Source organism: Solanum stenotomum, chromosome 6, assembly GCF_019186545.1.
Source record: "Solanum stenotomum isolate F172 chromosome 6, ASM1918654v1, whole genome shotgun sequence".
In the NCBI taxonomy this organism is placed as follows: Eukaryota; Viridiplantae; Streptophyta; class Magnoliopsida; order Solanales; family Solanaceae; genus Solanum; species Solanum stenotomum.
This window is the reverse complement of record NC_064287.1, coordinates 37,622,025-37,636,203: the sequence shown is the minus strand read 5'-3', so window position 1 is coordinate 37,636,203 and position 14,179 is coordinate 37,622,025. Positions and strand designations below refer to the sequence as shown.

At 36.2% G+C, this 14,179-nt stretch overlaps 1 protein-coding gene and 1 non-coding gene across 2 annotated transcripts; both read left to right on the top strand.

Moving 5' to 3' along the window:
- The first annotated feature begins 1,463 nt into the window (after nt 1-1,463).
- On the top strand, nt 1,464-7,963 carry LOC125868062 (histidine kinase 3). The gene is made up of 10 exons (XM_049548662.1): nt 1,464-2,506; nt 2,851-3,135; nt 3,290-3,459; nt 3,740-3,952; nt 4,270-4,456; nt 4,542-4,593; nt 4,683-4,912; nt 4,997-5,095; nt 5,840-6,972; nt 7,065-7,963. The coding sequence occupies exons 1-10, from the start codon at nt 2,042-2,044 to the stop codon at nt 7,327-7,329; spliced, it is 3,099 nt and encodes a 1,032-aa protein (XP_049404619.1). The 5' UTR covers nt 1,464-2,041; the 3' UTR covers nt 7,330-7,963.
- Nucleotides 7,964-8,485: 522 nt separating this feature from the next.
- Nucleotides 8,486-8,567, top strand: TRNAS-UGA (transfer RNA serine (anticodon UGA)). Its single transcript has one exon. It is a non-coding gene; the product is annotated as a tRNA-Ser (tRNA).
- Nucleotides 8,568-14,179: the final 5,612 nt, after the last annotated feature.

Genomic DNA, 14,179 nt, shown 5'->3' with positions numbered 1-14,179 from the left:
GCCTCCTACGACCCACAGAGATTTCTACGAACCATAGATAGGCTTCATAGAAACTCACCAGCACACTTTTTCTGCAACTTTTCCCTTTCCAACTCAACTTCCAATTTCTGAGGTGTTACAATACCCTTGATCTTATGCTTATACTAGACTTAAAAGTCGAGTGAGGCGTCCTAATTGGAAATGACCAAAATAGAATTAATGAGACAAACTCGGATGCATTTTTCACCTAGGAACAAAATGGGTGCATTGTGGGGTTCATTTCAGACACTGGGAGTCACCCCGCAGGCTCCATCGCAAACCTAGGATGATTTTCAGCTTCTAAAGTTTAGTTTGGTGATAGGTGTGACATAGACCTCAGAGTAGTCCTTAGAAAAATGGGCATAACTTCTTTATCCCATATCGGATTGACAAATGGTTTGTTGTGTTTGCAACTAGACTCGTATACTTTTAATTGTATAGATTATGGGCCACATAACCCTTTTTATTATAGAAGATATGACTATTTGAAGTTGACCCTTATTTGAACTTACACGATAACTTAATAAGTAGGGAAGTGTTGAACTCGACTTAGTACTAGAGGTTCCTTATGACCCTAATTCACATCTAATACACTTACCAGATTTAGAAATTGACCCTAACCCTAAGCACAATTAGGAAATCATCCGGTCTAGGCCTACACACATACAAAAATGGTTCGAATCTTAGAGTAGAATTTGCAGTGTGTTACACTGTTATTTTCCCAATATTCATCGTATCTTTGGGCCACATTCCCTTTTCTTCTTCTTTCATGACTTAGTTTTTTTCTTCTCTAACAACAACTATGATATCTCATAGGATATTTATTTTCGATGCCTCTATGCTAATTCCTTTTCTAATTTCACTCTGATGTCATATGCTCCTTTTGTCCTACGCCGCGACATGTACATGATCATAACATTCCCAATACAATCATGAAATAATGATTATCTAGTAAGTAGTAGAAAATGGTAAATAACTAACTACATTTAAAAATTTGTATTTATATTGGGGTTACATTTATCATGTGTTAGTGCTATAATATCCATAACCATACAAGACAACAAATTTTAATTAATTCCCCCTAAAAGAATATTTGTTGTTCTCTTACCCTCTTGGTATTAGATGCCATGCATGATATATTGCTCAACATGCAAGGATAATATTGTCCATTAACATTCTATAAACGTACAAGGAATAGAGTTCAACAACTTGGCGTGTAACCATAGGACTTGTCTTGTGTGGATGGATAAGGCGATGTGAACACAAAGCTAAGTGGAAGTATGAAAAAGAAAGGAAAAAAAAGGAAGATAAAAAATATAAAGTCATTTTCTTGCTGAGTGGAAGTATACTTTTCTGCCCTTTATTATTTTTATCATAAGATGAGAATATGTTCATTTAATAATTTAAAGTATTTATTTTTCTTTTATTATTTGGATGTAGACATAAATTGGATAGAGAGATAACAGACCGTGGCAGCAGACATTTTCTACCACCACCATATTCCTTTCATCTTTGCTTTTACAGATTCTTTATGAGTTTATATGAACCAAAACTCTTTTGTTTTTTTTTTTTCTTTTTGGTTACAAAACAAAATTCTTAATTATTGACTGGGTATCCAAAAGTTGTGCTACTTGAATAAAGATTAGCTTGTAATTTTCATATTAAGGACACATCCAAGATTCTTTGTCTGGGGTTGTTTTTTGCTTTATCCTGGTGTAATTACTTTGGAGAATCTTGATTTGGCCCATTGTTTTTGAGCTTAACTTGGTAATAATCAAATTTGGAATCTTTGGGATGGGATCCCTTGATTCTTTCTTTGGTTTTTTGCTGTTTCTTATCTTGTTCATGAATTCTGGCATTCCCCTAATTTGAAGGAAGATAGCATCAAATTCTAACTTTTCACCTTCTTTATTCCTCTCATCACATCTTCTTAACTAAAGTTTGAACCTTTACTGATGTTAGGTTCAGTAGACTGCTAATTCTTGAAAAGGGGTTTGTGTTTGATGTGTTCCAGAGTAGTTGGATGAGTTTGTTTCATGTTATTGGGTTTGGTTTGAAATTGGGGAGCCTACTTTTGACTCTATGTTGCTGGTTTCTGTCTCTGATTTTTTCCATGAATGGTGAAGTTATGACTAGCAGCAAGACTTTGCTTGGTGATGGAGAGCTCATAGTGAAGAAATTGTGGGAGTTGAGTGCTAAGATTTGTCATTGTTACCCTCAGTATGTTGGAAATAGGAAAGTGGGAAACAAGTGGTGGAGGAAGCTTTTGATAGTATGGTTATTATTTTGGATTGTTGTTTCTTTTTCAGTCTTGTGGTATATGAACTCTAAAGCTGTTGAAAAGAGAAAAGAAACACTTACAAGTATGTGTGATGAGAGAGCTAGGATGTTACAAGATCAGTTTAATGTTAGTATGAACCATGTGCAGGCCATGTCCATTCTCATCTCAACTTTCCACCATGCCAGGAATCCTTCTGCTATTGATCAGGTCAAAATTACTCATCTTTTCAATTCAAGGACTATACTTGGTTTAAACCCCTCCTCCCATCAATGATTTTTCACATATTTATGTGTTTCCCATCAATATGCCTTTGAATAATGAACTCTAAAACCATAAATTCTTGTGCTTTGTCATGAACCTTTTTTTGAACTTTTTATGTTGAACTCCATGCATACTCCTGTTTTTAATAGAATAAAAGTGAACTGTCTAATTTTTTGCTGTTTAATGAAGTCTTCTAGGTATTCTTAGTTTACATTGAGCCTAAAGAACCAACTTAATTAGTAATCTTTCTATTTAATTCACTAAAATACCGAAAAACTATGTTCGTGCAGTGTACTTTTGCAAGCTATACAGAAAGAACAGCATTTGAGAGGCCTCTTACTAGTGGGGTGGCATATGCAGTAAGAGTGCTCCACTCAGAAAGAAAAGAGTTTGAGAAGCGACACGGTTGGAGTATTAAGAGAATGGATACACGTGAACCAACTCCAGTTCACAAAGACAATGAGTATGATAGAGATGGCCTGGAGCCATCTCCAATTCAGGCAGAATATGCCCCTGTTATTTTTGCACAGGATACGATAGCACATGTAATTTCTGTTGATATGCTCTCTGGAAAGGTAACTTCTTTATTTAGGTTCCCAAGTGTTTATTGAATGTACAGTATTAAATAGCTAAATTTCTAGTCATTTTACTTTCTGCTATTCACACTCACCGACATACATACAAAGGGAAGTACAGAGCAAGACCCTTACAATTGATTGTGCCTAACAGGAAGATCGCGAGAATGTTTTACGTGCGAGGGAATCAGGAAAGGGTGTCCTCACAGCTCCCTTCAGGCTACTTAAAACAAATCGCCTTGGGGTGATAAAGACATTTGCAGTTTACAAAACTGATCTTCCTTCCAATGCAACTCCAAATGAAAGGATCCAAGCAACTGACGGGTATGCCATCTGATTTTATGCAATCACTCACTGTGTAACCAACTTTTTGAATATGTTGCCCCTTCATAGTGGGAAAAGAATCTCAGAACTGCAAGAGAAAGACAAAAGATAATAAACTTGGTTCAACCTTTAAGAATTCACATTCTACGAGTAAGCTAATATTCTGGGATACTTATTAAATAGGAGTTCATGAAGGGGATTGTAAACTAATGACTTCTCAAGACCTAAGTATGTTACCAAATTTCACAAATATTTTGATGCTTCTTCCCTTTCCAAGCAGGTACCTTGGTGGAGTACTTGACATTGAATCACTTGTAGAGAAGCTTCTTCAGCAGCTTGCAAGCAAACAAACTATCCTTGTAAACGTCTATGATACGACTAATAACTCCCACCGTATTAGCATGTATGGTTCAAATGTGTCGCGTGATGGTCTGGAGCATGTCAGTGCCCTCAACTTTGGGGATCCATTTAGAAGGCATGAGATGCGTTGCAGGTGATTATGTTCTTTCATATCATTGGATGTTTTCTGTTTCAACTTCATCTTGTGGCCTAGCTTCCATGTTGCTGATTGTGATATTTTGTTTGATGGAAGCATTTGTGCAGCTATTTTTATTTAGTTGAATGAGGTGTCCTTGATTTTATAAAGCAAGCTTACTTACTAATAAAGCGGCAAGAAGCACCTTTTTTTGTGTATGATCATGATTCCCGTCATTTTAGGCTTTTTCTATTCGCTTAACTAAATATCCACACTAAAGATTAGAGAAGTCTCCAGAGAATTGAATCCACTGGGATTGGTATTCGTTTTTGCAGATTCAAACAGAAACCACCATGGCCTTGGCTAGCCATCACAACTGCAACAGGAATCCTCATAATTGCATTGCTTATAGGGCAAATATTTCATGCAACCATCAACAGAATCGCCAAAGTTGAGGATGATTATCATGAGATGATGATGCTGAAAAAACGTGCAGAGGCTGCTGATGTTGCAAAATCACAGGTATATGCAACTTTTCTTAGTTCGCTTAATACTTTTATTTAACACTTGTTATGGGATATGTTCTAAACTGACCTCTATCTTGTAGTTTCTTGCTACTGTTTCCCATGAGATCAGGACCCCCATGAACGGTGTTCTTGGTGAGTGTAAAAATATTCATTTTGCTGCATCACTACTCTTAGTATATATCGGAGTGATTACGATAAACATATATACACTTGTTTCACAGGCATGCTTCATATGCTTACGGACACCAATCTAGATGTGACACAACAAGATTATGTCAGCACTGCTCAGGCCAGTGGTAAAGCTTTAGTTTCACTCATAAATGAGGTTTTGGACCAAGCAAAGATTGAATCTGGTAAGCTTGAGCTTGACGCAGTTTGTTTTGACGTGAGAGCTACTCTGGATGAGGTTCTGTCACTCTTTTCAGGGAAATCTCAAGAAAAAGGAGTGGAGGTAGTCCACAACTTAGACTTTCCATTTATTACTGTCTTCTTTTTCCTATTGTGTGATCTAATTAACCTTTTCTCTGGAGAGCAGTTGGCAGGTTACATCTCTGATAAGGTTCCTGATGTGCTCATTGGTGACCCTGGACGGTTTCGTCAGATTATCACAAACTTGGTGGGAAACTCTATCAAAGTAAGTTCACTTATCTCTTAGACTTTGGTCCCAGAAAATATAGCAGCGACAGAGCTTGAAATTAGCTAGAAGCGAAAGCAGAACGCTACCCTGTAGCCGAGAGTTTGGGGGGGAGGGGGGGAGGGGAGGAAGTAATTAATGCAATTGATAATGTGCTTGTCTGTTCTGCTAATTCATTTATCAAAGTTGCGCCAGGTTTTGTTAAGTCTGTTATCTTGGTTATATATATCACTCACCTTGATGACGATATATAAGGTCCTACATCAAGGATAAGTCTATGTATACTTGATATGATTCATTCTAGCCGACCTCAACTCGCTTGGGACTGGGGTGTAATTGTTATTGTTGTATCCAGGGTATAAAGGCATCCAAAGGATTCTCGTAAGGTGTTGGGATACCTAATTTTATTGGTTTTAGCTTGAATGGTTAGATTTTGTGACAAGGTATCAGCCCCAACTTTTGGTAAACCTATTTTCTCACGTGCAAATGTGCATTCAAGTCTGGAGTGTTGGAGATAGGGAATGACTCATATCAAGTATGTAAGGCGATAAGAGTAAGGAGGTTGTCACAGATATACAATGACTCATGTTGATCTTAGATCTATAAGGACAAGAAAGAGTTTTGGTGATATATAAAATCAAGAATTGCATATATAAGGGGTTAGTTGTGGGTACTCCGCCCACATAAGGATTTGGTTTGGATGATCACTTTTCACACTCTCTAAAGTATAATATCTTTTTGCAGTTCACTGAAAAAGGCCATATATTTGTGACTGTCCATCTTGTCGAGGAAGTGACCGAGTCAGCTGAGGAGTTCAAGGTGAATTCATTGTTTAAGAGCACTTTGAGTGGATTGCCTGTAGCCGATAAACGACAGAGCTGGAGAAGTTTCATGGGTTTCAATCAAGAAGGATCTTCTTTCACATCTTCCTCATTGGACCAGATTACTCTAATGGTTTCAGTAGAAGACACTGGTGTTGGAATTCCTTTAGATGCTCAATCTCGTATATTCACCCCCTTCATGCAGGTTGGTCCTTCTATTGCTCGCATCCATGGAGGAACTGGTATTGGACTTAGCATAAGCAAATGTTTGGTACAGCTTATGAAAGGTGAAATTGGATTTGTAAGTTTGCCAAAGATTGGATCCACCTTTACTTTTACTGCTGTTTTCACCAATGGCCGCAATAATTGGAATGAGAAGAAGAGCCAGCAAATAAACAATCAATCGAACTCTATCTCTTCAGATTTCCATGGCATGAGAGCCTTAATTGTTGACCCAAGAACAGTCCGTGCAAGGGTCTCACAGTATCACATGAAACGACTTGGAGTCCATACTGAAGTGGTCTTAGATTTGAATCATGGTTTGTCTTATGTAAGAACTGAAAATGGAGTTACGAATATGATCCTCATTGAACAGGAGATCTGGGATACTGATTCGGGAAAGTCAAGTCTCTTTGTCAAAAACTTAAGAAAGATCAATACTAGTAGTTCTCCCAAACTTTTCATATTAGCCAATTCTATAAATTCTAGCCGAGTGGGTGTCTCAGTCAATGGTTTTCCTACTCCATTTATCATCATGAAGCCATTAAGGGAAAGTATGCTTGCCGCATCACTCCAACGTGCCATGGGTGTTGGTAACAAAGGAAATTGTACAAATGGAGAGCTCTCCGGTCTCTCTCTTTCCAAGCTCCTTCAAGGGAGAAAAATTTTGATTGTAGATGACAACAACGTGAACCTTAGAGTAGCTGCTGCTGCACTGAAGAAGTATGGTGCTGATGTCGTCTGCACAGACAGTGGGAAAAAAGCACTCACTTTTCTACAACCACCTCATCAATTCGATGCCTGTTTCATGGATATTCAGATGCCAGAAATGGATGGGTATGTTTCTTAAGACAAACTATATTTTCTACCACTGTTTGACAAATTTAATCGTTTTTAAGCTGACAGTAACACTATAAATTAAATTACAGGTTTCAAGCTACAAAAATAATCCGCGAAATGGAATCTGATATCAATAGCCGTATCAAACTTGGGCAACTTCCTCCTGAAGCATATGGAAACATTTCAAGCTGGAAAGTACCCATTCTGGCCATGACTGCTGACGTAATTCAAGCTACAAATGAACAGTGTCAAAAATGTGGAATGGATGGTTATGTTTCGAAGCCATTTGAAGCTGAGCAGCTTTATGAAGAAGTATCACGCTTTTTCCAGATCAAGCCAACTCAGAATACCTGAAGAACATTCCTGATGAATTCTTATGATCAACCTCGAGTAGAAATGCCATCGACTTCATGGTGCCTCAAGGTCGTTCACATTTTCTTTTTTTCCAACTGTGAGTTCTCTATGTCCGAAGCATGATTACTTCTGCAGGTTAGAATACTTGTTCAAAATCTCGATGTCCACCACTTGGATTCCAATGCATTCTTTTTCAGGGAAGGAATCTCTGAAATGTACATAAAACTTGAAGGATTGCTTTTGATCTCGCATCTTCCAAGCTTGAGGAGCGGAGGACAACTTGTGCTTCTCTCATCAAGAAAGAAATATTACAATCCTTTAGATTTCTTAGGCTTCTTAGAATGGATGTTGCCTGCAGTTACCATAGAAAGTGGTTATATAGTTTATATAGCAACAAACATTGTTTGTAACAGAAATATGTTTTCATGTATATATTCTCAAATCCTATAAGGCAGATAGGGAAGTAGTCATAATAGGTGAAAAAGGTTTAGTTCAGTCAGTCATAGTTGGCATAAACATAGGGACAGCAAACAGCTGAGTTTGCTTCCTCTTTTTTTTCCCCTTGTGTATAGTAGAAAGAACAAGTTTGATGTAGGGACATTTTGATATCAAGTGTAAAAGTAAGTTACAATTATTTGCATATGCATATAGTTTATCTGAACTCGGTCAATATTTGTGGAGCCAAATTGTGACCCATTTTGTACAGTAAATGCAACTTATTGACAATAAGAGTTTGTTGCCTTATGTAGATGGGTCACAAGTGTCCAACAGTCGCGTTTTAGGTAAGACAGGGATTTACCAACTACCAACTCTACAATTTGCAACCACTTGGCGTTATACTCCACTTTCTTATGGAGAGATAATTCCTAGTAGGCAAATTCCTTGTTTTTGTTCGAAAGGGATTTTCGAACTTGAGACCTCCAACGTGAAAGTCCCAAGCCCAAACCATTGGACCACCACGAAGGGTAAAAAGAAGGTTGTACTCAGCCCTTCTATCAAGGGTATTTACCATAGTCTAAAATTATTCATCATTTATATCTGCAGCATGACTAAACATAGAAATTGAGTTCCCACACCATGTATAGTGTGTGGTGACATTCAAAAGACTTTGTTGGTAATATAATATAAATCTTTTCCTAGCTTTAAAATCAACAAAGTCGATATGTCCGAGTGGTTAAGGAGACAGACTTGAAATCTGTTGGGCTTCGCCCGCGCAGGTTCGAACCCTGCTGTCGACGTTTTACTTTTTTTGTTTGTTATTAAATTTTTAATCTATATTTTATTAAATGAATCGTCTTTCAATATTTTTTAGAAATTATTAATTAATTATATTTATAATATTGACTCCTAAACGTCCTGAAAAATTAAAAGTCCTAAATTAATTATTTTTATAATATTTTATGTAGAAAAAGTAGGTTTGACCATTATTGTTTGGTTGGAAACAAGTTATTTCAGGATAACTTATTTCACCATATATGAGGAATAACTTATCTTGGGAACAAGTTATTCCGTGATAACTTATTCCACCATATATGAGGAATAACTTATCTCATCACTAAGGTGTAAATGGTGGGATAAATAATCTCAAAACTGCCTAATACCTGCAATTAAACGTAGGATAAAATAGTCCTGCATTTTATCCCGAGATTATTATACCTTATTTCTCATACCAAACATGCTCTTAATATTGGTAGGTCTTCTTTTTCTACATAAAAAGAACTAAAATAACTGAAAAGAACCCTAATAAAAGAAATACAAGAAATATTTTCTTAATATTGAAATTTGGTAGTGCAATAAAACTTCAGTTTGCAAAACATTAGAGTATATATCAAAATTTGAAACTCTATCCCTTTACTCATATAATCAAAGCTCATTGCATATGTCATATAATATGTGGAAAAAAGATGGCTATTTTTTTTTATCTTAAACTTTTAAAATAGTCTCTTGGAGATTGTTTCTTCATTAGGTCTTTTTGAAATCAATTGTTCACATAATTTTCATCGTAAGAACTAACATGAAGATTCAAAGAAAGAAGTATTACATAATGAGATAAGAAAAAATAATTTACATGTATTATTCTAATAATTATTAATTATTATATATGTCAATTGTTGTGAATCTCTTTTCATATACTTCCATTCAAGTTTTTAGAAAATTTTGTATTAATTGTGATTTAATCTGTTTTTACTTTTTGCTTATTTAATTAAAATGTTGTTGATAGATCGTTGACTATATCCATTATCTGTACTTTTAGTAACAAGGTCTTATTTTTGCAAGGAAGAATTTTCATTTGTTTTCGATATTATATTGTTCATAAAATAGAGCTGGTAATTTTTTTTGATAAAAAAATATATCAAATAACATTTAAAAGTAAAATATCTTGAGAGTCATATATGAATTATATGGAATATGATTTTCAGTATGCAATTTTCTCCAAATAAGGGTGTAAGTAGACCATAACAAAATTTGAAAAATAAATAATTATTAAAACACAATTTGTTAAACAAATTCACAAAATTCAAGTAATTCATCGGGAAAAATAATGGATATATTTTTTTACAAGCATTTCTTAATAATTTTTTCTTTTGGAATCCTTAGTTTTTAAACAAGCTTTTTATTTAAAAAATGACAACTGTTATTTGGATAACTTCTACACAGAAAACATATTGGTGATGAAAGAAGAAAAATGAGTATGTTTAATATATTTGATTGACGTGGCAAATTATTGTTTGTCATCTAAATATCTCGTGTAAAGGATAAATATACTTTGACTCTAACTAGGATAGATTTATATATTTATGTGTCCTTTCTCTTTATGTACTCTAGTAATGTTAGGAGACTTGGCTCCTCAGGAACCTCTTGTATAAGTATTGGTTTTTATCTTCAATGAGAATCAGAGAACAAAAGTTTTTTTCATGGTATCAGAGCCCTAGTAGTTTAAGCAACCTTCTAACTAGGATTTTTTTTTTTTCGTTCTTCTTCTCTAAGGTAAAGAAAAAAATTGACCACTTGAACCAACAATGGGAGACTCTATTCTGCCAAGCAAGTCAACCACCCCAGTAGCCGCTTCAACCACCCCAATGACAACTTATTCGCCAAACACCTAACCTTGCTCATCAATTGACCTTGAAGCTTACATCGTCAAACTTCTTGGTATGGAAGACAAAATTTCTTTCAATGATTTGTGGGTGTGGTCTTAATCACCATATTGATGGTAGTGAACTTGTTCCTGATAAGTTTATAGCAGATAATCAGTTGAATCTAGCCTACAAAGCTTGGACACGCCAAGACCAACTTGTTTTAAGTTGGATTGTCGCTTCAGTATCCGAGAATGTGCTACCATAATAAGTTGGCGCTAAAACAACCCATGCAACATGGAACAAACTAGTTGCAGCCTATGCATCCGGATCCAAACCACAAATTCGTTAGCTCAAAACACAATTGCATACTCTGAATTGTGACAATGCGAGCATTGAGATTTATGTCCAAAGGACAAAACGGATTTTAAATAGGTTGGCTTCTTGCAACATCCTGTTAATAACGAAGAACTTATATAGTTTGTTTTTGCAGGTCTCGGTCCTGCATATCGTCCTTTCACCAAAGCACTTGATGCACGTTATGAATATGTCACTTTTGATGATTTATATGACATGTTGTTGTATGAAGAAAGACAATTGAAAAGATGATGCCCTCCATGTGATTTCTCCTTCAGCTCAATATACTCAAAGTTTTGTTCCCACCACACGTGGTCGTGGTAGTGGTAGAGGTAGAGGTAGAGGTGGCCGAGGTCGTGGTTGTTCTTCTAATCAAGGATTTACACAGTCTTCTCAGGAACACAACTTTTAGAGTTCTACTCCATTAACTCAATCTGGGGTCCAATCTTTGTACTCTGATATGTTTGGGATTGTTTGTCATAATTGCGAAGGAAAAGGGTCTTATTTCATGTGTTTTCCCTTCACCAAAAATCAACAGTGGTTATAAGGTCCCTAGCCGATCCTTCTCAAATTTAGCTAGCACATCGACTTAGCCTGCACAGAACTGGTTAATGGATAGTGGCACCACACATCATCTTATAGCTTTTCTTAACAATCTCGCCATTCATTCAGAATACCAAGGTCCTGAAGAAGTAACCTTAGGTAATGGTTCCAAGCCACCTATCTCTCATATAGGTTAAGGCTCACTTTCTATTTCTAATAAAATATTTACTCTAGATAATATTCTACATGTTTCTACTGCCACTCAAAATTTACTATCTATTACTCCCTCCATTTAAAAAAGAATGACTTAGTTTGACTTGGAATGGAGTTTAACAAAAGAAAGAAGAATTTTTAATCTTGTGGTTCTAAATTAAAGTTATGTCAAATGTACCAAATTTCCCTTTAATCTTGTGGCCTTAAATATGTCACGTGGAAAGTTGAAGTTAAAGTGTTGCCAAAAAAAGAAAAGGGTCATTCTTTTTTAAACAGAAGAAAAAGGAAATTAGGTCATTCTTTTTTAAATGGAGGGAGTAGTTCTTTTACTACATCTAATCAAGTTTCGGCTGAATTTTTTCCTACCTATTTTTTGGCAAAGAATTTGGCGACGAGGGCAATTCTTTATACATGGCCGAAAACTGATGATTTGTACTCCCTTCCACTGTTGAAATCACCATCTTCTCCTGCTTCATATATTGCATCCCTTGGTGTTTGGCATACATGACTAGCTCATGAATATTATCTTACCGTTTGTAAGGCTTTACTGTCAAGTGTCTTTGTGTCGTCTCCTAGTTTATCTCCTAAATTGTGCTCTACATGTGCAGTTCGCAAAAGTCACAAAGTCCACTTTAGCGATTCTAGTTTTAGGGCCACAGGGCCTCTAGATTTAATTTGTTCAGACGTTTGGGGTCTCGCCCCAGTTATTTCTAATTATGACTATCGTTATTATGTTATCTTCTTTAATCACTTTAGCAAATATACTTAGATCTACTTTCTTCAGTTCAAATCAGATGTCCTATCCATTTTTATTCAATTTTGTACAATTGTGGAAAATTTCTTTGGTTGCCCAATAAAATGCTTTCAAGTAGACTGGGGGGGAGGGGGTGTGAATTTCAGGTGTTAACTAGCTACTTGAGAGACAATGGCATTGTTCAATGTTCATTGTGCCCTTATACTCCAGAACAAAACGATTGTGCTGAGAGGAAACATAAACAAACTTTGGACCAATACTTTTGACATTATTGTGTTTACAATCAATAGCTTGCCCACTCCACAATTGAATAATTCATCTCCTTTTAGCATTTTATTCAAAATAGATCTGGACTATTCCCGTTTGCAAATTTTTGGTTGCCTTTGTTTTTCGTGGCTTCGTCCTTACACAAAAGATAAGTTATCACCTCGCTCTAAAGCTTGTGGTTTTCTTGGTTATAGCAAGATTCATAAGGGTTATAACTGTTTTGATCCTCTCACATCTAGATTTTATGTCTCTCGTCATGTTGCTTTTTTATAAAAGCACTTTTCCTTTCATTGTTCGGGATGATGTGGTGCCTACTACTTTGGCTAGTTCTGATAGTACATATGTTACCATTCAGTTGCCAGTGCCAACTATTGTTCCAGTCTATCTTAATTTGAATATACCGACAAATAGGTGTCAAGATGCTCCTATGCTATCACCTTTCTCATCCTCTAACCAACTAGCATCTGCCTATGCAACTGATACAATGGACCCAACTATCTCAATGCAAATACCTCTTACCACAGGTGGTCAACCTACTACAAATGGTATTTCTCCATCTAACAATCTCACACGTTGTCAATCCATGCCTAATCACTCACCATCTAACTCTTCCATGCATCCTACACTTCTAAAGTCCTACAAAATGGTGACTTGTGCTCAAACAGACTGTTTAAAACCAAAATAGCCCATATCACTTTTCACCGTGACATCAATTTCACAAAACCCAACTTGCTTTTTGCAAGCTACAAAAGAAAAGAACTGGCGCTAAGCTATGCATGATGAATACAACGCCCTCATACAAAATGAAACTTGACAACTAATTCCACCATCCCCATCTCATAATGTGATTGGATGTAATGGGTCTTCAAAACTAAGATGAAGCCAAATGGATTAGTAGAACGGTGTAAGACGCCACTTGTAGCCCAAGGGTTATCATCAAATACCGATCATTAACTATATTGATACATTCAACCCGATAGCTAAACTTACCACTATTTGACTGCTTCTGTCACTGTTGTTTCTTATTATTAGCATATTACTCAGTTGGACATGTCCAATGTCTTTCGTCATGGGCATCTGGATAAAGTTGTCTATATGTCCCAACCTCCGGTATTTGTTGATCCTTCACGACAAGATCATGTGTGCTTACTCAAATGATCACTTTATGGCCTTAAATAGGCCCCTCACATGTAGAATAAATGCCTCACTGATGCTCTAATCTCCTTTGGTTTCAAGTGCTCTAAGGTAGATAGTTCATTGTTTTATTTGATTCTAAAGGTGTTAAAATATCTTGCTTGATTTATGTTGATGATATCTTGGTGATGGGAAGTAGTTCTGGTTGTCTTCGCTCTCGGATTTTTAAGTTGCAATCACAATTTGCAGTTAAAGATCTGGAAAAAAATCATATTTTTTGGGTATTGAAGCAACCTGGACACCCCGCGGCTTGCATTTGTGCCAGCAGAAGTATGTCTCTGACTTACTTAAACGTGCTCAAATGGAGTCCTGCACCTCGGTGGCTACTCCAGCTTCATCTTCAAGCAGATTATCCTCCTCTGATGGTTAACTCTTTCATAATCAGACCTTATTTCGAAGTATTATCGGTGCTCTGTAGTATTTAAGGCCTGACATCTCCAACTCA